General features: G+C 42.0%; 1 protein-coding gene across 3 annotated transcripts in view; it reads right to left on the bottom strand.

Annotated features, from left to right (window-relative positions):
• LMO1 (LIM domain only 1) overlaps positions 1-26,796 on the bottom strand; it is a 93,914-nt gene that overhangs the window by 43,703 nt on the left and 23,415 nt on the right. For all 3 annotated transcript variants that reach the window (XM_017812686.1, XM_017812679.1, XM_017812692.1), the window contains one exon: positions 5,333-5,546. In XM_017812686.1, the coding sequence (XP_017668175.1) occupies positions 5,333-5,546 (214 nt within the window). The remainder of the gene's footprint in view (positions 1-5,332; positions 5,547-26,796) is intronic.

Genomic DNA, 26,796 nt, shown 5'->3' on the forward strand with positions numbered 1-26,796 from the left:
TGGCTCAGAGCTGTTGTTACCGACCTGGGGAAGCCCGTGAGGAGGGTATTTGTCCACATCCTCCCAAGCTCCTATGTTTGTGCAAGATCACTGCTCTTATCCCACAACCAAATCCCTGCACATTTTCCAGATATAGAACACTTCATCTAAAGGGCTCCTAAAGTGATTCATTAACAGAATGAACCCGTTGGGGTATTTGGAGCAGAGCAAAAACCAGTTTCGAACTACTGGAAAGCCCAGTACAGCCCAGTACTGGGCAGCTGACCTTGTTTGGACTAGGAGCTGCCGAGGGTGGAGTTCAAGCCTGTGTGATACAAACAGTGCAGAGGGGTGCAAAGGGCTCCTCTGCTTGCTGGAGGAACCGATGCCAGGCACAGGTTGCAGCACTGATCAAAACACATGGGAAGCTGGGTGAAAAGAATTTCCATGAAACCCATTGAGAACAGCACTGGGGTTTCCCAGAAAGCCCTTCTCTCTTACTGATTTGCCATGATTTTTTAATGCAGGTTTTGAGCTTTCTTTGGAGTCTAATTAAGGCCCTAATCAGTTTAAATGATGAAAAACTTTCCCAACACCAGCATATCAAACACACAGAAGCAACAGTTCTGCTCCTGTCAAAGCGAGCCTGACTCGCCTTTGCTCGTGTGAGGGCACCACACTGAGTAAAAAGGAAAAATCACGTTCTTCATCAGCACTTCACAGCGAAATTTAAGTTGTCGGTTCCTCACGGGAAATCCTGATGCAACACCCAAACCGTCCCTGTGAAGCGGAGCTTGGTGAACGTTTAATTACGCCTCGGAACAAACACACATCGCTGCGTGGGGGCTGCGAGGAGCCATCCGAGCTGCGTGCTAAGCTGCTCTGTCCCAGAAGCAGTTTCTTCAATAGCACTCGCTTATCAAAAATAATTAGAGGTAGGAATGCTGGAACTGTGATTATGAAACAAATGGTAAATCTATTTGCTGAGGCGAAATGTATTGAAAGATACATCTAGACACAGCTGGAGACTGAGGTGATACCACAAGGATAACAACTCGAGATCCAATTTCATCTTTCATGATTAAAAAATGAGCAAGAAAGTGTTTTATGAAATGTGAAGGTTAACAAATGTTCCTTCACAAGCAATGACGACAGTTTATCTTTTGAAACAAATGATCAGGCTATGGTCTGCTAGCAGCTCCCGAGACACATTGGAAAGATTTCTGCTAAAAACCCACTGAGGATCAGCACACAGGGCTGGCAGCCCACTGTGCTGCCAACACCCAGGACAAAGCCGGCTCCAAGGCAGCGCCCTGTACTGGGGCAGGAGCAGGGCGTGCTCCTGTCCTGGCCCTCTGCCCTCTGCCAGTGACAGGAGCCCAGTTCATCCCTGTACCCAGTCCCTGCAGTGGCCATGGCTCAGCGGTACCCGCCCACAGGAGGGGTGGCACAGGAAGGTCCCAGACCAGCAAATTAACAACCACTTCAGCTGAATTTCTAATTTGCCTGAAATATTCCAGGAGCCCCTTCTGTCTAAAGGGAAGCACCCATACACTGTCGCCTTCGCTGCAATGAGAGAAGCGGTGGCTGGTGCTGAGCCTGTGCAGCCCCAGGCAGGGACAGCCCTGCTGCAGGCCCTGATGGGAACTGGGGATGGAGCAAGGGGAGCGGGCAGCACATCTCACCAGGGGATGAAACGTGTTTTCCTAAACAGCACAATCAGCTCCCAGGCAAATTCAAAGAAATGTTGGTCTATAAAGAGATTATGAAACACCAGTTTTTTCTTCTGGTCGTTACACCGCAATACTCCTTTTGGACTACAGATATAAACGGTGCATATATTTGCATTTCTGGGTACAGAATCAGTCTAGCTTTCGATTTTTCACATGATGGTTGACCTACTAAATATCAGTGCAATATTCACATATAGAGTAAGTGGCCAACAAGGAATTCCTCTGAGTGTTCTCCAGGTAAAACATTCCCTTTATGGTGCGACTACAGTGTGAAGTATGAAAACTTATTTTTAGAAATGAATTCAGCTACAATTTGACTAGTAGACCAAACACCATGAGCTGTTTAATGAGTAAAAAAATGTATATAGAAGCTCTAAAACTGTGAGGGAATTATATCATGATAGCTATGGATAATTCTCCAAGAAGAAAAATTCAAATTACCAGGAGTGAACAGACAATAGAGAAGATGGTGATGGCAGCTTTAGCTCCTTCTAATAATAGAATTAATAGTTAAAATTGAGAAAGAAAAGAGTATTTATGTGTAGAAGGCAACACAAGATGTTTTAAAGTAAAAAAATTGCTTTATACTCTCATAAAATATGGGACTGCACAGCAATGCCCTTATTCCTATCCTAGCAGCCTGAAAGGATTCCTTAGCATGAGGAGAACAGAACACAGCAGTTTGGCAGAACCTCCCAAAAAACCAATATAAACTAAATTTACTTATTAGTGAGCACACAAATCATGATAGCCATAAAGCTGGCTAAACAAATGAATGCTAGTTAACAACCGTGTTACAGAATTAATGCTATTCTTTCCTATTCAACTCTCCATCAATTTCCCTGGGATATGACAATTATACTGTTCTTCCCAACAGAAAATCAAATAAGAAATATTTCTAGTGGTCAAAGCTCTTAATGTCCTAAATTCTGATGAGGAAAAATATTTAAGGTAAAGGCCACATAAGTCTTCTCTGCAGTTTAAATGCTGCACAAATAGCAACAGACTTCCCCCTTGGTGGGCCAGAAATTATTCTAACACAAAAAATGGAGACAAAGGTATTATGAGACCTCTTTCAGGCACAGAACTTTGTTTCAGAGGCCACATTTAACTGCTGCTGAGACAGAAGCTGCATGGCCATGGTCAAACACTAGTCCCAACTGCTGCCTTTCATGTTTCGTGTCATAAATTGCCCTCTCTTCTCCAAGTTGGAACACGGGCCATTTCCTTGGGATCTGCAATGCCTGGCTTCTTTTCCGTCTCTAGCACAGGCTTCTGGTGTGCCCCAGAAAATTCATATCCTCTAGGGGTCAGTGAGAAGATTGAGCAGCACCTCAAAGCAGCATTTTCAGCATAAACCGAGGAAAGAAAGTGCTCTACAACTACAGTGATGAAAAGGTTCTTTAAGCTTTACAGCATCAATACTGCTGTCCTTTGGCACTTTAACATGTCTGATTTGATGCCACACATTATTTTTGTTATGAAACTAGAATAAACCAAAATCAATATGTGCTTATTAAATGGACAAAACATGGGGTAGCTCATAGGTCTCAAAAAGCAAATGTAAATGGGAAACACTGCTCAGCTGAGTATTTCTAGCAGGGTCCTGTTACATGCAGAATAAAGCTGAATATCTACCTTTAGGGTCAAATTAAAGAAAAAAAAAAAAGCACAGACACAACACTTTTTCAAGATCACAAACGACAAATTCCAGAGAGGTGATAAATAATGAAATGGAGGATGACAGATGGAGAGACCTTGATCACTTGGCAAGCTGGGTGCAAACAAGATAAAGAAAAGAAAAGATAATGTATAAACAAGATAAAGTATACAAAGAAATACTCCAGAAAATAATGCAGCTATTCTTTCTGGAAAGAAGATTATTCCTGGAAGTAGTTCTCCTGAGAGATTTTGGGGGTCCTTGTGATAGTACCTAGCATGACCCAATTGTGATACTGTGATGAAAAGCTTCCTCAACAAGGGAAGATCAAAAACTTATATTCTTCATTGACACATCAGAATTATGTCCACGACACAAAAAGAGTACAGCTGAACTGAAGGAGAACCACAAAGATTCTAATTTGAGGTTAGAAATCAGTGTGTTAAAGAACCTTCTGGAGCTCAGTTTTTTCAGATTAGCACAGACAGGGTGCCACGAGTGTTTTGTCACAAGTGACTTGTGACATTAGTCAATACTCAGAACTTATGCAAGGTACAAAAATTATTTCACTATAGTGAAGATAGTTACATATTTCCTCATTACACCTTTTCCATCTTCCCAAAGGCTGCTTATCCTGTCTTTTCCCCTTCGGATGTATTCACCCTTACCCAAGCTCCTCTTCACTTAGATTTTGGGAATGTATCCCACCTAACCAGGTGTGGACCTGTGACTGCTGCCTGTGTGGCAGAATTTCAGCTGGGACATTTCATGTGTGCCCTGAGGAACTTCAGCTCCAGCAGGAGCAAAAATCTTCATGTGGGCAGGATGCTCCCATACACTGCCTGGCCAGAAGGCAAGGTGACAGCTCCCATATGGCAGCTAATGGACTCATCTCTTCTGTTTGGCTCAGTGCTCTATCTCTCATCTTTAGAAGGAGAAACATGTTTGTTAAAGTTTACTAAGAAAATATTTACTAAAGATTTTCTGAAATACATTTTACATTGAAAGACATGAAACATCTGATCACTGACACTAGTCTAGCCAGCATCTGGACACTACAAGGTTAGATGGCATTTTACCTCCCTTATCTTAGAACCATGTGTTGGATTTGTTTTTGCTTCAGATGTTTTGCTGTTTGAGGTTGCATGGGAAATGCTATCAGTGCTTTAGAAAAATAAAAAGAAAATACACACATTAGCTGGAGATCAAGTACATTCTTCCAAAGGAAAAACAAAGCAAAACTCAGAGTGTTTTGCAGTGTGACCCTCATAAGAATGTTTGCATTAGGCCTGCTGTCTTATTAATATTCATTTGTGTTTATATAAAGTATTTTGCACAAAACCCCCATACACAGCAGGCAAAAAGCCCCATGTATTGCAGACACACACTGACAGGATAGTTGTAACTCACAGTTAGTAATGGTCTCTGCTGATTTCCTCATAAAAAAAATTTTTTTTGAAGTTGATCTGTAATTTTTGTGTTTTACTTTGTTTAGTTAGGGAAGGGACAAGAGCCCCTTGGGAGGAACCTTACTCAATAGAAGCACAAGAAGCCTGTCTAAAAGCTATGACTGAAAAAGAAAAGGTAAAGGTTTGGTCAGGTCTCAGTCAATATGCAGGAGTATAGCATCAGAGATATGCAAGAAGAATTAACAGTCTTTTCCTAATTTACTCAGCAAGCACTGTTTGTTCTTGGTGGTTCATAATAAGAAGAAGTAGAGTTAAGTCATGACTTTCTTCTTCTACCTTCACCTAAAAACAGAGTTCCACCTCCCTGACTACGAAATACCTTAAGTGCAAATAAAAAGCCATGCTTAGGCAGAGGAAGAAACTCCAATCTCTTCTGGGCAGGGCTGACCATGCACAAGCACATGTTTTCATAGGAGAGGTTTAGAAACCCAGACAGCTGGCAGCATGCTGAGAGGCTCTGGGAAGAGCCCACAGTACGTTCCTCTATTTACCTCAGGTAATCTCTGCGGCAAAGAATGAGATTTGCTTTTGTGTAAAGAGTTGATCCAACCTCTCCAAGACGACAGTCACAGCAGGCACACTTCAAACAGTCTTCATGCCAATACTTATCCAGAGCCTTCAGCAGGTACCGGTCCTTGATCTTTCGGTTGCAGCCAGCACAGCCCTTCTGCTTCCCTTTGGGTTGTACGGATAACATCGGCACACCTGCAACGCAAACAAAGCATTTCATTGAGAGGATATCCAGACAGCTTGGATAGGTTACCGGCATTTGGGGTAGCACTGTAAGCTATAGGTAGATCTGTGAGCAAACACTGCTGCTGGTTTCATTACATCAAGCTCACGCTGCAAGAAGCTGACAGTCAAAGGAATTTTAACTTCATCTGCTGTCAGGGGCTAAGTGGGAGTGTGATGCTTGCAAGAACAAAGCCCTTTTTTCCTGAGGGTAGGGCTGACACAATGCACCAGACTTTTTGTAATTAACATCTTGCAGCAGAATAAACTGGTTGCAATATCAACATTTGCTTTTCCCCTCATTACCAGTACCCTTGTGTTGTTAATTACCTGCCAAAGGCAATTACAAAGATCAGAAGGGCCACCACTGCACGTACCCCCAGTCCAACATCTTGGCTGGATCAAGTTTGATGGGGAAAGGAGAGGAGGGAGTATAAAAAGATGTGGTAGACCACCGTTTGTCCTCTCTTGTGAACCCCACTGGTGACAGAGGCCTCACTGGAAGCTAAAGCAGTCCAGGGGCTGCTCCAAAATCAATGTGATTCAAAAGTCCCTGAGCAGTGCTGAGAATAACCCAACCAGTGCCCCCCTGCCACTACTGAAACCATACTCCTTAGGCAAACTAGAGCTTTCCTCCTCCTCTTGTATCACTGGAGAAGGTAGTGAAAAGCCAGGAGTTGCTTCCTCCCTGGAAAACCCTGCTGGGACCGCAAAGCAAGAATGAGCTAGCTGAGTATGAGGTGGTGACAGGACTTCCAAGGCATGAGGCTGGTGGAGACTTGCTGTGGCTACCATCCTCACAGTGCTGTCTCCAGCTTTTTCCTCTCCTCCAAGCAACAAGTGCCTCCCTTGTGAGCACTGACACAACTGTGAAACCCATCAGCCTTCTCAGTTTAAGAGGGGGGCAAGAAAGGATTTTATGGAATCAACAGGCAAGGTGGAAAAATAAACAAGGATTGTACTGTGAGGGAGGACAGTGACAGGAAATGATGACAGAAGTATTCACTGCTATGCCAGAATTCCATTTTCTCTGGAGCCTTCATTTTACTTTGTTAAAAATTTTATTTTTACTGGTGTCAATCACTGAAAATGACAATGCTGGGCCTGTAACAAATACATTGTGGGCTTAACCAACGCAGAGATGATGAGAGGGCCACAGTAGCAGGTGTCACTGGCTATATACTCTTAGACAAAGTTAATCTGCCATTTCTGTAGGAAGCACTGGATGTTCCAGAAAGAAGCAGCTTGATAATGGAATTATTAACAACCCCTTAACTAGAGAGGACGAGTCAGTGCCACTCTCATGACATTCGCTGCTTTCCTTAAAAGCCAGGGTGACCTGAGAGTGCCTAATGGTCAGCACATGTAAACCCACCACTCCTACAGTAATAATTGCTTCATCAGAGCTGCGAGCAGATGACAATAGCACTTAAGACACCTCTACACAAACAGCGAGGTATTGATCCATTTGTAATCAAAGTGGTCTCAGCAGCATGGAGACAGGTCAAGTAACATTCAAAAAACTCTAAAGGCTTAAAGAACCCGCCTGCCCTCTGCTGCAGCACACTTGAAACCCGCTCACAAAGTCTCTACAAGCAAACTCGACACCAGTGACAAATCCCCAAAAATTAAGTGAAAACTTACATCTGTGTTAGACTGCCACACATGCAACCTCTATTGCTACCGAGAGAGAAATTCCACATACACAGCCACAGAGAAACACACATTTGGAAAGAGGGAGAAGACAGGGAAGTGACAGAAATGGAATATACTGCAGGTCAGACTGCAGAAATCCTGTGCACCTGGTCAGAATTTCTTACAAGAACAAGAGAAGTGGCCCCGTGGTTCTAGACGCAGCACTTTTATTTTTTTTTCCTCTTTTTTTTTTCTTTTTTCTTCAAAACACATTTCAGGAGCAAGGAGAAGCTTCACTTTTCAAGTAATTTCTATGCTCTTCCCAAATCCACACCAGGAAAACAGCACATTGTGAGAAGAGGCTGCCTTGTTCTGAGGCAGAGAAGGGGGTGTATACAAATTTGCATTTGCAAACTGTGTAAGATCAGTACCAGTGATGAAAGAAAATAGTTTGCACCTATGAAAACCAAGACCTAGATGTGCAAATTATATTTTAGATAGGAACCCCAGACACCAGCAAGTCATTACCCACGCCACAAACGGGCTCTCTAAATGTAAGCTGCATAATCTCAGAGGCTGAGGAGGGTTTCTTACAAGGGAGGATCATCATACAATTCTTTTGCAAGCTTCATCTAGGTAACGTGAGGATACTACATCTGGAAAGACGCAGATTCTGGATAACCAGCGCACCTTAAACCCTCACTCAAGAGGCTGCCACAAGGGTGGCAGAGATCAGCTCTGCGATTCTCTGCGATTCAGCAATGCAAGACCTTCAGCCAGGTGAGACTTCCCAAGGCTCCTGAGCACTTTTGGAACCAGTGCCCTTTCAGAGTTACAGCTGCCCTCCCCCAGAGCGAGGGCTCCACTGCAACAGCAGCATGATCAAGAGCAAGGGCATTTGCACAGGGATGTAACCCTGGCTGGACCATTAGTAGAGGCTGGTTTGATTACTCAGGACAGGTTAGGAGGGTCTCCTATGGCAAGCAGGCTGAGGGCTGGCTGTAGTGGCAGTTCTTGTTCCATCTGTGGCCCTGGCAGCCCTCACTCACTGCAGCCATCTCAGCTCCCCGCTCTTGCAGGAGCACCATTGTCTTATGAGAGGCTTCTGCGAATAAGGGGAATGTAACACTTTGATTTGCTTCTAATAACTAGCAAAGGAACAGATATATATATTTTTAAGCAGTACCTTAAGCAAGGAAAAAAGCTATGTATTTGGTCAGTGTTCAGCAGGGGGCTTTCTAATGAAAAAAGGTACCATTTCAGAGATCATATGATGTTCAAAGCTGCTATTCCCACTCAGATAATAACGAGCAAGGTCAGCCTCTGCTGGTCAGGTTCAGTGTTTTGAAATTACATTTTGGGCTGTGAGGTTTCCCTCTGACATCCCAACCAACCAGTCTGCACCGAGCACACACGCCACTACTGAAAGTTGCAGCTGCAATTAGCTGGTGAGTTGACACAGCAGGCAAGGCGTGAAACAAAATTTCAAAAACTGCCAAACTTGATCAGCAAGGGTTCTTCAAACACTTGCCATGTCATTTCCAAGCAATGAGAGAAGCATTTTGGAAGCTTAACCCCTTTCACAGTCAAAGGCTTGCAGAGAGAGAGGGCACAGCCGACACCAAACCCTGATTTCCTCCTCCTGCCTCCCTTCCAGCAAACCTCAAGCAGTCTGGGCTTTGCAGGCAGAAACCACCTGGAGTACTGCTTTTTCTTTTTGGAAATTTCCCCACTGCAACACCGAGATGCTGCTTCATTTCTCTACGCAATTTTTCCCCGGTGTTTGCCAAAAAACGCCAAGATACCTAGTTCAATTTGATGAGGGGCATGTGGTGTCCAACTGGGGCTGTCAAGAAACAGAGGGGTCACCTTCAACAAATTCCACGTGTGCTGTGTGGGCGAGGATTAGAAAATGAGAAGTAGTGTTGCAGAACTAGAAAAATTAACAGCTGGACACTCACAGATTTAAATACGTGATCACAAGGGAACAGATTATTGCCAAATTCTGAAAGTACCATCAAGTTGTTCTCTCCTCTCCTGTTGCTAGACATCCAGTGCTCTCTTTTCTTAGAAACAGCAGATGAAGCCTTTCTATTTCTGGCTACCTACACTCCCTTCTTTGCCCTTTACAACTTAATAGACTTGCTGCTGGTAAATACAAAACTAAACCTGTTCTGAGTGCTCAGAGCTGCAATATACATTAAAAAATTATAGACACCACCTCTGGACATACTGAAATTTATGTGTGTGTCTAAAGAGGCTGTTATTGTAGTGAGTAATCTAAACTTTACCTCTATTCACAGTCAGACAAACAAGCTTTAATCAGCCCATATCTTCTCAGTCGGGGTCTTTCTGTAAAATGATTCAGCTGGCTTTATAAAACAAGTGTCCACTAAGTACACCTCTAAATTTTTCTAAGCCATTTTACTGATATTTCTATTCACATGGCAATCAGCTGCAGTTCCTCTAAGGGCACACTGTTCATAAAGCCTGGTTTCCAAGAGAGCCTGGGAACTTTTCATAAATGGTAGACCTTTTAAATAACAGTTATCTGCACTGGTCCTACGGCGTACGGCTCCACAGTGCTCTGGTCTGCCAGGGAGCTACCGGTCCCCTCTGAAAGCATGGAAGTTCACCACCTAATTTCTTTAATGCAACTCTAAAGGTTAATTGGTCTGAAAGAGTAATGGGGGACTGCTAGCTAATGATATATGCCTCAAGGCTTTGTAGCTTGCCTGTATTTTATACAGTCAAGTCCAGAGCATAAAACACAGGTGATATCACCAGGACTTTTCAGACCCCCCTCCAACCTGCCCCCCTCGGCCTCCCCCTCTTGCGCCCAAGCCCTCTGCTACACCCGCGTGTGCCCAGTGAGAGCCTCAGGAGCTGAAGGCAGTTCTCTTCCACCTGCATTTCATGCCTTATTAGAGGGGGCTCTGAGAAGTGCCGCCACTGCACTCCTCATTACCACGGCAGAGAACTAAAAACAACCCTAATGAGGAGAGCCAGAGCGTACAGTACGGGGTGGGAGGAGGGACGTCCTCCCACACTCCCCAAGGAATCTGGCCAAAATCTTCAATTTGCCATTTATGACAGCTAATTAGTTATTCTATTCAAAATCTTTGCTTTAAATAAAAGAACTAATTATACACAAAGGTCAGTCCCCCACCTCCTGTGAAGCTCACATAATTGGCTTATTTCCCCAACATTGTGTGTATGTTTTACACAATGCTTTCAGGCAGATGGCTTTAACTCTTTCCCTCGACAAGTTTTTTTGGTATTGGCTTTTTTGTCGTTGTTGGGGATTTTGTTTGGGGGTTTTTTGTTGTTGGTGGTTGGTTGGGCTTTTTTCTTTCTTTAAACCCCCAAAACTTTTCCTCAGATCAGCTACTTTTACCGTAAAAGCTTGCTCAACAACAAAGTAAATAACTACATGCACACACACATACAATACACATCTACTCTCTGAAAGGTTTGTGACAACCACTCCAGCGCAGTGCTTCCAGCCTTGTTGTACAGCACCTTGCACAACACAGCACTGGAATCATATTTTTGTTCACCACCACCAATTCTTTCTTGAGCAGTGCCTTCATACGCAGCTACCACATTTCTGAACCACTCTTCTGGCAAAGACCACAATTACTGCAGGTTTACGTTACACTTATTTTATTTTTTTTTAAATTTTTTCTTTTTTTTTTTTAAATTTATATAAGTGGTTATTACAGGGATGCAGCATTCCAGTGCTAAAAGCAATTTTGGTTTAAAGACCAGGGTTTTGACAGTTGGGCAATTGAGCCTAGGTTTCAGAGTTCCACTTGAGGGAAAAAATGTTTGTTTCTAGCATCAACACCTTTTAAATGAGCTGACCTCCTTTTGCCTGCTAACAAAACCACCAGCATTTGGCTGCAAAAGATGAAAAAGTAACTGAAGAGTAGGAGTAATCTTATTAACTCCTGTCTCATCACAATAAATAGGCTGCAGTCTTATGTCTTTTATCAGAGGATCTGATATCATTTAAAAGCATTAGAGTCCTGCATCACCCATTTAAGTAAATGCAGACAGTCACTGCCAAAAAGATGCAGTGAATTTCATTGCCTTAAAAAGAAACTCACTTTGTGTTCCCAGTATTGTATTACTCACCTTCTATGAGTACTACACCCTGTGAAACAAGTCAAACCTTGCACTTCCACTGAACTGAGAGAGAGCTGTCTCGGGCATCTTCACCAAGAATTTCATTTGAAGAATTATGGCCAGCAAGGTGAAACTCATCATGTCATCTGTATATCCAATTAAAACATTACCTTTGGAACACCAAGTACTTGCAACTAAATGCTTATGAACAAGCCTTAGACCATTCATCAAAATTATTCACTGAGTAACCACAATCTTTTTTCATTTCCCATTTCATGCTGCAATATGCAGAAGGTGATTTTTACAGTGGCTTTAGCAATTCATTTGTGGTATTCTTTCTTCTGAATCATTCGTTAACAGATTTCCCAAGCATGGCAAAAAAGTAGTTGGAGAGGGCAGTTAGCAGGAGAACCATTTTGATTAGTGTTTCTATATAACTATGCTATAGTTTTGTGACCAATTGCACAGCAATTTTTTTGGCCATACAGTTCATGACAAGCTTTACAGAAATATATTTTAGAGTCTAGTGTCTCCTGGCAGTTTCAGCTACCTAAAAGTGACCCAAAGCTGCATGAGTGGCTTAAACTCCCCTCCCATTTCACACGCAGAGACCCTGTTTTCAAGGATTTGCTCAGACAGAACATATACAGAACAATAATTCCAACATAATAATTCACATCATTTGAATCTGTACTAATGTAGGTCCTGAATCAGGACAGGAGGTTTAGGATTAGTATTTTCATTTTCGCCACAAGTTTTGAGTCTTCTATTACAGAGTTGCTCTTACCAGAGCAACCTGTAGCTATAAAGGAACACATGGCAGCAGGACCAAACACAGACCATAATAATTGTTGCTGCAAAATAGTTTCTATAAATCATTATGGTAAGCAACATTTTTCCCTGTGCTCATAAAAAAATGCTTGTTTGAGCTTTAATTTTTCATAATTGGCGTATATCCAAAGCTTATTCTTAGCATATCCAGTGTTTCAGTAAAATCCATTTTTACTGTTTGAAGCCCCGGGTACAGTAAAGAGACATGCAGATTTCTTCCACCTTCAATGTAATCTGAGAACATTCTGATCAAGTTTTCTCAATAAGTCACAATTTATCTTACTACAGTCTCACAAAGGTCCTGATTTTAGGTGTCCAGTTCCCTGTGCCTGTAGCAGAAAAAAAGTCTGGCAATGGAGCGACTATTCTCAAATCACCTTTTCAGCGGTATAAGAACAGCACAGATGAGAAAATTATTTTTAGGGAAGACTAGCCTGAAATTCATCCCATATTCCTCAACATTCTATCAATTTGCAGGTGACCATTGAAAAGACAATAAGCTCAAAAGTTGTTTATTTAGTGGGTTTGTGTGTCAAAGGAAACCAATGGAAGAAGAGTCTCTGAGTCAAATGTTCACAAAAGTAAGAACTCATCCCTCGCTTTTCAGCTCTTTTAAGAATAACCTATGTACCAAAGTTCAATACAAGGAGGGCTTTGTGCACTTCCCCTTCTCCAAAAGGAAAGAAAAGCAAATAGAAAAACCTAATATCAAGTTAAATAACCCAAAGAGTATTTGAGAAGTAAAAACTCCTCAATTATTTCCAGGCATGTGTGTAATTATCACGTTCCAGTTCAAATGGACTGTTTAACACATTGAGGCTCCAAGACAAAAGCAAAGATGTGCGATGCAGCAGAGCTCAGGTTGAGCAGTGAAACATTAACATCCCCCTCATAGATTTGGCATGCTATATATGTGAATATTTTAAGGAGAACAGAACTATATCATTGCACAATCATCATCATCATCATCTTTTCTTCTGCCTCTTTGCAGACATATACAATGTCAACCTAAGCTTTCGGCAACCTTAATAGAATTTCAGTGCCCACTGCCAAATGGCCATTTGATGTTCTGCTCTGTGTACACTGATGAAGCAATCTGTCACAGCCCTTAATGCAGGCAATGATGACTATCCAATCTAAAGCTTTCACAGGCTTATAGAAATTTCTCAAGACTTTTGGAGCCTGTAAAAGTTTGTGCAATACCACAGAAGAATTTGGAATCCTCGTGCTCTGTATTTAATGAAATATGAATATGCTCCTTTAAATGTTTCTAGAAGAAATCCTACCCAGGCCAAAAGCATATTTTACACCATCAATCACCAGAAAGTCGTGCTGGCAACTCTGAAATAGCAAATGCTACAGTGATTGCAAGTTATGGTATTATGAAAATAACAGCCCCTCCTGCCCCTGTCCAAATTTACTGCCAAGACAAGTATTGATGCTCATGCCCTGCTCAAGATTAGTGTAATAAATATACTTAGACTAAAATTTATTTGCATGTAAGAGGCAAGTAAGGATTTGCCTTTAGAGAATACAGAGGGAGTCTATCTACTTAATGCAATCTGTGTAAGAGATACAATTGCTGCTGACTGACCTTCTAAAAAGTGAAATCCACTTCCCTAGTGATTCAGAAAGATGTGGTTATCCCCCAACCCTGTCCTCTTCTCCCTCTCCTAGTAAAACCAGACCAACCCATTTGCTATTAAAAAGTTGAAAGGAGAAGGGCAAGGAGAGCTATTTCCCCCTCTTCTTGTTGAAAGGAAAAAACCAACAGACAGTCCTTTGCAGGACCATTTGCATGCTGAGCTGTCAGACCATGCACTTTCCATTAAAGAGATAGCATCCCTTTTCATAAGTCCATTTGGGATCCATTTTAGTGTTATCTAAAAATCAAATCTACATGGTAATCCTTTTAATGTACTCTTGACTTTTAAAAACAGCTTTATGTTCCTTCAGGAAATGTTTTAAGCCATTACTCTGTAATTACTGCTCACCCATGAAAACACTGATCTTTTACAATATATAATCAGTTTGCTGACTTAAAAAATAAAGCAGACTGGAATTTTGTCTCATGAAAGCAGCAAAGAAAAACCACGGCTAAGAGAGCATCCCATCTCCCCCCTATGCAATATATCCAAGTGATACGTTTTTTCTGTTGCATAAGAGTGGAGCTGAGGTGGTCACAGTTCTGACTGTCTGTGTTAAGTCTCTGTGTGTGAGACTCTCAATCTCAGTTGTGCATTGGTAAGCACTGTGAAAGTAACCAATAAATAAATACTCATTTGGGAAGCAGAATTTGTATCACTGTAGATATAAATAATACCCTAACCTTTTGCAAGCCCTGAAGTTTTGAGTGACACTATACAACCTCCAGGAAGGCCATGGAATTTGTGGAACTGCTTTGATAAGCTTCAGCAGTACATGAACTAGTCTCAGAAGAGGTGTCAAAAATGGTTCACATCTAGTGTGACTTTACTGGATTTATCCACACCTGCAGTCAACACAGGAATGCTTAGTCAGATTCCAGGGGCCTAAAATTACCTTGAAAGTCCTACTACCAGCTCCTGAAGGTTTTGCCTTGCTCCTTTCCGGACTCCTCTACCCACCCAGAGGTGGTTGGGAGGCAGAGGAGAGTTCGAGTGGGATGGTGAGCCAGCACTGTCTTGCCCTTTCCAGCAGGAGCCAGAAAGGGGACCAGAGTCCATTTTACTCAGGTACAGTTCCTGTATGAGAAGGACCAGAGAAAAGCCCATGACTTCTGTAATGCAGCTGCTCAGACTACAGGAGATCCCTGGATATCCCAGCCTTGCATGCAGTTTAACAAAGACCCAAGATGTTTATACAAAGTACAGCCCACCACCAACGGGAAGGATCCTTCCCCTCCCAGTGCTGACCCCAGAGAACACAGCTCTGGCAAAAACAGTTTAAAATTTCAAGACTAGATAAAGGGCAGCATAACGTTTGTCAGAAAGAGCTTGCTGTACCTTGCAAACAGTATCAAGCAAAGTTGTTGTTCTCCTAATGCCACCAAGATAAATAGAGAAAACAGAGGCTACATACTTCATTGCTTCTGTTCTTCTGTTTACTGAGGTCTAACTTAAGCCTTACTTAACCACAGTTTGCTTCCATTGTCAGATTTTACTCTACCCCATTTCGCTACCGCAATTAGGACAGAGAAAGTCCTGCTCTTGGCCATTTCCCCTTTCATTCCCAGGAAAAGGTATGCAGACCCCAGTGCGACACTGTTCATTAAACATTTGTTATAGCTGCAGTTGGCCAGTAACTATATGCCTCAAACTAATTTTTGTTATTCACGACTGATTAAGTCAGGGCTCACAAGCCACAGCTGGCCATTAATGTTACCCTTCTTTACAAGAAAATGTGCTGATAAGAATGAAAAGTGGTTTCTTGGCATTAGCTGTTGTATACTTGTTCTATAATGAGTTCCTTTGAGGTGACGTATAGAGGCAGGATTTGAGCACTATTACCCTAGCCAACGGGAAAGACACAAGTAAAATTGCACAACTTTCTCTTTTGTTTCTTTTTTTTTTCTTTTTTTATGAGATGTCCAAGAAAGGCTTTGAAAACTCTGCTGCAATTCACCATATATTCCTGAATAAAGTGAGCACTGAGGGTTTGGGGCAAGTTAGCATGACATTTAGTTTGCATTAAAGCATCTTAGGAGTCATGTGAAGTACACCGTAACAGAGCATATTCTATTCTATTAAGCATTCAGGAGCATCACAGTATTCAGAATATGGATGAGAAATTGGAATTGCACAAGACATTCCTCCTCTTACGATTGACCACTGAGTTGAATTCAAGCTGATCCTAAGGGAGCCATTTTCATTAACCTACTGTAGCTCTCTAATCCTATTCCTTGAATTTCAGACCACTACCACTACAAGAACTTATGACCTGTTGCCTGCACTTTGGATGGTACTTCACTTTTTTCCTCAATACATCCTGCTCCTCTGGATCATTACCGCTGCTTCATGCAGCAACTGATCCCCTTAAAGTGGAAGCCAGCTCTTCAATTCAGTTATTTATGCTCCGTTTAATTCACCATACATGAAGATGCCAACGGTTACACTTGGTGGGAAACAATGACAAAAATAATAATCATATGACCCAGCCCAGCGTGCAGAACTGAAAGCCTCCTGAGATGTGCTTTCTGAAGTCTGGCCTGGATATGTATCTACTAGTGCTTTCCCTGAAACCTCAGACTAAAAAGAAATTCTAACCCACTAACCTTCAGCTCCAAAAATGCTCCACTTCCGTGCCAAAAAACTTACTGAGCAGCTTTTCCACCGCTCCATTTCCACGAGAGCCTACTGCTTGATTTGCTCAGTTTTTGTCCACCTCATCATGAGATTCATGACTGCTGAAAAGAACTCCTTCACTGAACTAATGAAATAAGGAGTCTTAAGTGCCCTGCAATCCTTTTTAGAAAAGGCTGTATCTCCAGATGAGTCTCAATTTCACAGCATCAGGGAACTGTGTGCCAACACACTGAACCGGAACGCCAGGGCTAGCAGGAGTTGCAGACAACAATGCTAACATCAGGGTTATTTTAGATTAGAGCACTTCCAAATCAATTTTGGATTCAAACTTTTAAATGCACTCTCCAGAAGGAATCTGCACTGACTGAGTATTTTCAAGGCTAATTTTCTAAGCTCGAATGAAACTCATTCTTATCTAAGAAAAAGATGCAACTAACCTTTGCCACAAAGGCTGCGTCATAGCTAGAAAATGAGGCAGACAACTGCCCTAAAAATGAATAAACTGCCTAAGGACACATCTGTAAAACTGTGAACAAAAAAAAAACAAACACCATACTGATGTTGTTGGGAAGAGATTTTAACTGAGACCGGAAGTTGTCACGACATTTGGGATCTAGGGCACTTCTCTTTTAGCTCCCACATCTCCCACAAGCAGTCCCATACCAGCAGAAGTAAGGACACACTCTGGGCTCTCTGAGGCAGCAGGACTCCACTCCAGGAACACGCCTCATGCTGCAGTGGGACAAAGAACATCCACAGCCTGATGGCAATTTTTTTTCCAGACTAAAACTCCTTCTGAATTAAGACAGATCCTCAGCACTCTACAGAAAAGAAAGTGGTTGTGATGAGAGAAGAGAATGTCTAAGACAGATGGGAGAGTTAAGGTTAAAGTTCAGACCAGAAGCAATTAAGACGGGTAAGAGTGCTCTGTAACTTGACACAGGTTTGCTTTGTATTCAGAACTTTTCACTAGCATTAAGCATCTTAACTTGTGTATAGAGAGATTATAATTAAAACCTGACAAGCTTAAATTAGCCATTTAGAAAAGGTTCTCCAGAAAGCTTTTAAAGTAGACTAAACATATCTATTAAAATCGAAGAAAGGAAAAAATCAGAGCCATTTTCAGTTACAATAGTTTTTCCTACCTAGATATCTCAAGAGATTAGACAAATTTGAAATCAAAGTTCTGCAACTGTCCAAAGCCACTTAATAGGAGGGAGAGGGAGGAAGTGTGGCAATTTGAAAAACCTTTAAAACCCCCTCTATTTAATAGCCACAGACCTTTGGATGAACGTAAGCACTCCAGAAAACCCATTAAAAAAAAAAAAGAAAAGAAAAAAGAAGAGATCCTTATTTCCCTTTGGGATTTTTGAGCACTTCAGGGAGTGCTCTATTATGGTTCCCCAGGGACGGGGGAATTATGTCAATCTGCCACAAGGCGGGCAGTTAGTAAGGCAAGCAACCCGGGAGCTGGCTTTCACCAGGCCATGCCAATTAAAGCATAGGGAGCATTTTCACCTCACACTGGCTATTTAGATTAATTCCTAGTGTTTCAATGCTATACAATTTTTCTACGAGATCAAGGAACTGAATCTAAAGAAAATTTGCTCTTTATTAAAAAAAGAAACATATCCACCAGTGTCAAATGACACCAGGTAATTTTTTTTCCCTCTGAAAAGAAAATAAGCTACAAATATTTTGATATCTCAAGAAAAAGTTCACAGACTATAAATATCTATAACCCAGGCTTGTGAAAATAAAAGTCTGCTGCAAAGTCCACCTTATTACTTCCAAATCGCATTATATTCCTTCTTTCCCTGCCTCGCCTTTCATAAAGCAACTGCAGTTCTGGGGAAATGTGGCTGGACATCTAGCTGGTACACAGAACACAAGCTTTGGTTTCCCAGCACGCATATCCAGCCCTGCCATGCCCTCCTCTTCTCTACTGCAAAGGTCAAGCGAGAAATCCCAGCTGGCTCTCAGCACAGCTTTTGGTGAGGAAACAGCTATAAACATTTGCTTATTAACCTAAAGAGCTCCTGAACAACCCTACGTTATTCCTGGCTCTGACTGCTCCCAGAGCCACATCAGCCTCTCTGCAATCTTCATTTTTAAAGCTCTGGAACAGATACTTGTATGTGCAGGAAATACATAATATGGGTATTTGGATAGGCCATAGGGTGTCCTTGCCATAACCTGTTGCAGCAGCCTGTTGCCACTGTTGAAGACTCAGAAGTTCCATGATCGTAGCATCCTACTTTTGGGTGAGAGAGGGAGGCAGATAGGAAGTGGAGGAAGAGAAATCAGCACAAACGTTACAGAAAATATGGTGCAGACACGAGTACTGTAGTTCTTCAAAGTAAGGAGAAAGTCTGTCTGTGAGAAAAATAATCAAGCTGTAGCAGCAATGATCGCTCTAAACCCATGTCGTTTATCTGCAGCCTACATTCATTGCTTCCACATGCAAAATGTAATCCTTTTCTCCAATCTACCTCAACTCTACCGCACTCCATGCAGTACCTCTTTTCAGAAGGAGTGTCTAAATTATCTAAGCACAGGAAAAAAGAGTGTTACTTTAAAGCAAGCCATGATCTGCCACAGCAAAGCGTGAGATGAGTAATTTGTTACTTCAAGTGCTAGGAGGTCTTTTTAATTTTTTTTTAAGTGCCAACAGTATTTGAAGTGGTAATGTGCATATAGAAATCTTAATTCATTTTGCTTCATCTTTATAGACCACTAGTGTACTTATTCCTGATTCACAGTGAACCAAAAGTCTGATAAGGAAAAACAACATCTGCTCCAGATCTAATACCTAATGGAAGTGTGTGAATGAGGATTTCCAGAGCTCAAGATCCATTTGGGTCTTTAACTGAACTGAACTTACAAACAGGAATTGGGTGAAAAAGAATAGATATCTGCATTTCAGGCACCCTAAAGTTCAAGTAAAAAAAAAATCTATCCCATTTTTGGTTATCCATAGCAGCAATTTCACAGCAACTGCTGGGTGTGCAATTGCCACTCTGCTTTCAGAGAATCAAACAGCAGAAGACTTCTCCAGAGACTTCTCACTTTTTATGCAGGTTCAGCCTTGTTTTCACTTCATTCCCAAACCTACTGCAGCTGAAATCCGGCCCCAGTGCCAAACAGGTCCATCAAGCAACACCAGAGGAGCGGCAGATCCGCACTGAAAGCTGATGCAGCCCAGGGAGCAGCCAGTCCGTTCCTCCTCCCAGCGCTACGGTGGGACCATCACTGTATCCTCCACTGCCCATCCCACTGTGCCTCTGTCTGCCCCTGCTGACAGCTGCCTGGGTCAGGGGTATTTTCCCCTGGAAGCACCTGGTATCTCTCAGATGAGTGTCTCTGCTCCCCTCTGAGAAAAGTTTGGCTCAGTCATCTCTGAAACCCCCAGTGGTGACAACTCCCTGTTGTTTTCTCCTCTCTCTCCCAATCCCTCAGCCTCTCTCTATATGTATTGCCACTAAGATGGTGCTGAATAGGACTTGCTAGGCTCTCTCTAGTCTGTCAACAGGGCTGCTGGCCAGTTTTGAGTGATGGACATGTATCTTGCTTTCAAAGGCCTACAGCTATCTCACAACTGACACACTGACCTCTGGGAAGCAAAAACTTGTCACTGTTATATGACGTCACCAATGACACAAATCAGGTAGCTCCAAAGTATTTACTTTTATTTTAATGAGCTGCATCAAAAGATATTCCTACAGCCTGAGCAACCAGAAAATTTGATTTTTTAAAACCTGTTTCCAGTGCTGACACTGCTCATCTCTTGCCTAGAGACCCCCATATTACAACCACAGAATGGGGGACTCCAGGTCCATTTCCAGAGAGAGGTGAAGCCAACAGGCAGCACTATTTAAACAGCCAAGAAAATCAGGAGAAACCCTTCCTATGTATCAGTGCTCTGAGACATCCTCTATTTGTGCAAAACAGGCACTACTTCCATGCTTAAGATTTGCCCACCCCTCTCTCTGAGATCAGCCCTCAGCAATAACAACAGTTCATCTGCTGCTACGAAGGTCAAGGGCTCCGCCAGCCCTCCAGAGATTTGAGCTACTGGTTCCACGGAGTCTGCCAGTATCAAACCTGACACTTAGATTAGTAGTTACTCCCCAGACATATCTAGTTTCCCATTTCTTCAGTTTCTAGTGTCAAAATACACTTGCAGTACAATATGCAAACCTCCACTGACAATATCTTCTCTGCTGTTCAGTTGTGGTGGGAGGAATGAGGAATGTCTATTTTTGCAGGGAAAAGGTGCACTTTTATGTTAATGTACTAGCATACTAATATACCTCTGAGCTCATGTTTTTGTTACAGTGCATTAAAAATGGTAAAGCTGCATTCCACAGTTACCATCACATTATCAGCACACAGAGAAATATTTTGGAAGTTAACATTTAAGACAGATGCTCTGCATTATAAACACCAGAGAATGATCAGTCTTTGATATGCAGTTCATGGATGGCTTCATCACAGCTCCATTTGGTAGTTTTGCTTGAGCCAATACCCTGCAACACTATCTATCACCCTGTTAAGGTCTGAATCAGCACAAGTGCCTGCATATTACCCTCTTCTAAGGGCAGGAGCAAACCTGTGTCCTCACCTCTCACAGAGCCTTAATATATTAAAGTTATTAATTAATATATTAAAGTTATTTTAATTATAAAGAAGAGGGTTTCCTCATTTGCATCCTTAAACTGTGAAGTAGCAATTTCCACCAGTGCTTCTGCAATCCAAAACCACTCACACACCACAAAAAGCTCCTGCCACATCACGCAGGAGCCACTGTCCTCTTGTTTTGGGATGCCAGCATCTTAAAAGTCTTACCAATAGAAGGGTCAACCTGGGTAATTTCATGCCCAGCTACAAGGAATTTTTAACAAGGAAGGAGACAAAATGAACCTCAAACAGGAGGTACTAAATCTTACTGGGCCACTGCACGCCACAGTTGTTAAGAAGGTTTGGAATTACAACAGAGCTCTGCTTCAAAACCCACAGACCTGGTTCTCCCAAGGCTACATATTTAGAGTAGCTTGCAGATACATGCTTGCATCGCTCAAGATGCTTTTTCACAGGCCCAAAGCTGCATGAGCAGCAGAAAACAACTTCTCCTCCTCGGCTCCACTGAGGTAAACAGGCACCAGCTTTATTCCACCAACTACATTTATTACGTGGCTGCATTGGTTCCTTTCCCTCTCCCTTTGTTTGTCAAAGGACAAGCCAATTCTGAATTTTGAGATTTCCTATAAGAGTGCCATTGACAATTTTTGAGGTCCATTAATTCATGGTCAATTCTGCAGAGAAGGTCCATGTTTGGATACAGTCCACCTTGTGAAGTGTCAAGAGAAGAAAAAGAAGCCACAGCAACACATAGGCTCAGGCCACAGAAATGGCAAGAGGATATCAAATGTTGCTTTAAGTGCTGATATATTTGAGCTTTGAAGGAAAAATGACTTCAGGAATCACAGCAGGAGTCACACACATATATATATATATATGCAAAGTCACCTCTCTCTCTCTCTCTATATATATAGAAGTGACTTTGCATATAAAAGGACATTTATTATTATCAATTAATGGCATTCTGATAGAAACATTTACATTTCTAAGTGTCAGATTCAGCAGAATACAAAATAACCAAAGGCCTCTTATTTTGAAACCTCTGAAAGTGGCCATGAAAGGATCTAAAGGCAAAAATTAAAAAAAAAAATCCACATTTTCTAGAAGACACATGACGTCCTTTGATTCCTTTCAGTTCTGAAGCCTGGTTAGTACACCAAGACTTTTAAATACACATTTAAACACCTGCAAACAGCAAAGTGAAATGCCACTACAGTTCCTCACAAAATTAGGTGATGACCACACTGAGATGCAGTAATAGATCTTGATCACAACCTCTCATGGATTATTAGAGAAACCTAACGTTGCAGAACACTATATAGTAGATTTCTGGAAAAATGGATAGCTAGAAGTCTAAACAAAATTCACACTTTGCAAGCAATGTGTGTATAATATTACTGGACTTTAAACATCTGAAATACTGTCTAAAAGGAGACAGAGAATTCACATCTTCATTTTGTGAGAAAAAACTATTTGTTTCAAGAGAGAAAATCTAGAAATGGAAAGCCACTTCAGTGACATTTTGTAATTTAAGCACCAATAAATTCTTCCCACGCACGCCCACAGGTGGCATGGCACCTGGACGGGCAGGACTGATACACAAGCATTTGTCACTTCTGAACCTCCTCCTTAAGGCTAAAGAAAACAAGATAACACTAACTCAACCATGAGAAGGTAAGGGCAATATTTAAAAGAAAAACAGTTCAAATAAAAGCGCAGATACTTAAGGCCCCAAGGTATTCCAGTGCCTAACTCCCCAAGGCAACAGGTCATCTTTGTCATGTACGTGCACACACACATGAACCATCAAATCCTTCAAACACTCTCAGCCATGGACATGCTGACACGAATGGTTAAGCAGTCAATACACCTCCACCAACATGGAGACAGCTCACAACCAACTCAACCTTTAAACGGGAAGGGTGGGAGCACACACACAGCCTGAGTAAGGTTTTGCAGGAGAAACAAGCTGAAATCCCTGGGCAGTTCAGCACAGTGGTCTGCATCTTCCACACCAAGGCATTTTGGAAAGCTCCTGTACGAATGTGCAAGCAGTTCTTGCATCTAGTTCTGGCTTAATCCTGTCCCTGCTCCTCTCCTGGTGCCACCACATTTTGCAGCTGCCTCTCATGCATCCTCCTGGCTCTCCTTTTTTAGTCACTTCAAAATGATATATGTATTAAAAAGAACAATTTTACTCATATTCATTCTCCTTTTATCTGCTGGAAAGAGCTATAGACTGTTTGCTTGACTGAAAAGTGGAACACTGGTTAGTTTTGTGGGTTGGTTGTTGGGTGAGCTTGTTGTGGGTATTTTTTGATTTTGTTGTTGTTGTTGTTTTTAAAATTAAGATTATCCTATCAAAAATAAAACCTTCCCATCAAGTTACACTGTAGTTCACAGTTTGAAGGACTTCAGATAAAACTGCCTAACCACCTGTTCAGCTATATAAATCTCCATGTTGTGGGTATTCCTGCCCGGTGGCCTGATGTTAGACCTGTAAATAAATAATTCAGTACTCAAATAATAGCAGCTAAATTTAAAAAGCACCCACAAAACCTACTAGCGTTAACTGGAGCTTTCAATGCCCAGATTTGCTTTCTTGGGTGTGGTGGGAAATACAATTTATTACCATGGGGGAAGTACAAGTGTTGAAAACTATCTCAGCAACACCTCCAAACGTGGAAGCTGTCCCTCAGCCCCAAACGGTGGGCTGCAAATCCCCCTGGAATGCAGCTCCTTGTGCCCTCACACGGGGCTCCACGACCACCTCGAGACTTGCAGGACATGCCCACCTTAAAAACCCTCATGAGGAGCTGGGGTGCCAGTAACTCCCCAGTTTGGATTAAGAACTTCACAATGAACCAGAAAATCTCAGATTATCATTGCAGTTCTGCTACTGATTTTACGCATGAAAATCTCTGCGTCAGTATCTTCACTGGCAACAGTGAACCAGCAGTGCCGCTTATTTCCAAGAGATTTCAAGTGGTCTCCAGCACTCTGAAAGCACCAAGTTGCTTTATAAGTGTAAATGTGCTGCCAGATGCAAACGATTTAACATGACAGGCTACAGTCACCTTGTCCTGAAATCCTTTATCAAAGGCCAGGTAGATTAAAGAGATTAAACTTTCCCACTGAGGTGTTTTAAAACTAGTTCCTCTGAAAGCATGAGTTTACAATTTTTTCTCAGCAAAAAGACTTTGGAAGCTGTGAGGCACTCTGGTAGACCCAACACAGATATATCTTACCAGCAAAAAGGCAGTTTTCCCTCCTTTTAAATGATGGAAAGTCAATTTGCATCATAATTAAACCAAGGCCCTGTAACGTTACTTTTAGTAAAAACAGTAAACTACTATAATAAAAGTGTACCTGGGGAATATTTAGAGAAAGCACTAATGATTTCTTCCCTAGTGGTTAATAAATTCACTTCCAGATCAATTTGTTCATGATAGAAACTTGAGAGCATAAACAGTTACACAAGCACATTAGAGTGTGTCTCTCTGTATAAATGATTTATTACAATGATTAGCAGCACATAAACAATTTAAAATACAACTCTAATTAGCTTTTTGGAAGAAAAGGAGAAAAACCTTCCTGACTCCTTCTACACATTATGTTTTACTTTTCTAAGTGTGTACTTTTTAATTAAATCCAAATGTCACAATAAATTTAAAGTGTTTTATTACCACCCTGGCTAACTAAGCCATTCATGCAAACACCCATTATATTAAACCAGATGCAGGACTGAAAATGGTTGAGGAGAGAGGAAAAAGAAAAACGAGAAAAGGCAATTACTTCTATATTTGACAAGAGATTTGTACAAATGTTTAAAGACAAGAAGATCTTTGGCAAGGTTTCTCTGTTTTATCCAGGGAGGCCGGCCAGCTAATTGCTCTTTAATACCTGTTTCCAAGTTTGAAAACGTCGCACCCTGTTCAACTTTCCCCATCGAAAGCATAAGGAGGGGACAAGAGGAAGGTGGGAATACCAGTCTGCATGAAACCTAGCACAGTTTACTGTAAACAGCCAAAGCAGCCCATGTCCCTGCCTGTAAATACACATACCCTTTCCTGTGTCTGGGGGGAGCAGAGGGATAAAGACGTGTCCTTTCCAAACTCACTGAGTCCTCTCCCAGGAGGTGGCTGACAAACAGCCTTTGCCATTCATGACGGTGCCTGAACATCTCTGGGATGACGGGCCTCTTCCCGTTACCAGCCTGTCCAGCGGGGGAGTGGATGTTTCCAGTCATCCCAGACAGCTCTCCCTCAGCTCAGGCACACTCACGGTGCCCTCAGCATAGCGAGGGACCCTGACCATTGCCAGCAGCACAGGGCATTTGCCTCTTACTTATGGGGAAAAGGGGAGGAAGAGGCTTTCAAATAAGGCCAGTAATGTGCAAGCAACGATGGTGGGATGCTGCAGACACAGTCCAGGATGACTGCTGAGCACTACTGACCCATGGCAAGGCATGTTAGGGAGCTGGGGGGCTGGGAGAGAGGGAAGGAGGGAAGAAGTGGGAAACTCAACCCTAGAACCTCCCTGACTCATGTGCCAACCCTGAAGCCTCACGGCAGCACTTTGTTTTACTGCTACATCAGCAGCCTGGTCTAAACAGGACAGATTTAGCATAGTTCAGACAAAAGCTACCCATAAAAGAAAGCAGCTACGATTATTAAAATAGGTTAGAGAAAATGGGCACGGTGCAGATAAAGCTTTTGACCTTAGTGTGCAGCTCTCTCAAGAACATTTTAGCATAATTTATCTAAATTAAAAACCAAACACCAAATTCTGAAATGGCACAAAAAGATCGTTTAAAAAATGCGATTAAAAAAGCGGGTCAAGGGTTGGAAATTAGTAATTACTACTACAATTAACCAAAATCAGACAGAGACACATGAATTGTGCATATTACTGCAGTTCACGTCAGAAAGGCAAATGTGAGCAGAGCACAGAAGAAAAAGCTGCAAGTTGCAGAACCACTCGTATAATTAACCTCTGCCACAGCAGAAGACCCGCTCTTGTAAGTTTGCGTCATTTGTTTCTAGAGAGAAGTGCTGCTGGGTCCTACACCCAGCTATCAGACCACGCTCTTCACCAGTAACTCAATTCTTTGGAAACCGATATTCTGATTTTCTTCTGGTCTAAGATCTTAGTGCATCTTCACCTTGTTAGCAGTACATTTGCCCTTCACCTCCTATTTTGATAGTTCTGAAAAAGATGAGAAAGGCCAACTTCTGAACATCGTGGTATTGAGAAGAGGTCATTTGCCAAAAATGCCACCTGCTAGAGTCCATATTGTTTGAGTGCAAAAGCCTATTGAGAACTGCAAAGAACAAAACAAAGGTTTTCTAAAACAGACTACTTAACACTGGATGGAGACAGAAATGCTCTGTATGCAACTAACATCCTTCAGATGGTTTTCCTTAGGTTTTGGGGGGACAAAAGATAATTTAACAATTAGCACTTTGTTCCCACTTCAATCTTAAAAGGCCTCTTTGTGAGCTTCCTTGGAACAACTCTGAAAGAGCACAGTGGGAAAGAACAGACTGACTACTGTTTTGAACTATAACCAAAATGAACTATTCTCTAGGTCCTCCCTTGAAGCTATCATCTACTTTAGGTTAGATGAGGGAAATCTAGGTTCAAATCTTATTCAGGCTCCAGTTTAATTTTGAGAGCTCAGAAGGCTCCACAAATCATTT

Source organism: Lepidothrix coronata, unplaced genomic scaffold (genome assembly GCF_001604755.1).
Source record: "Lepidothrix coronata isolate B3197 unplaced genomic scaffold, Lepidothrix_coronata-1.0 Scaffold1, whole genome shotgun sequence".
Lineage (NCBI taxonomy): Eukaryota > Metazoa > Chordata > Aves > Passeriformes > Pipridae > Lepidothrix > Lepidothrix coronata.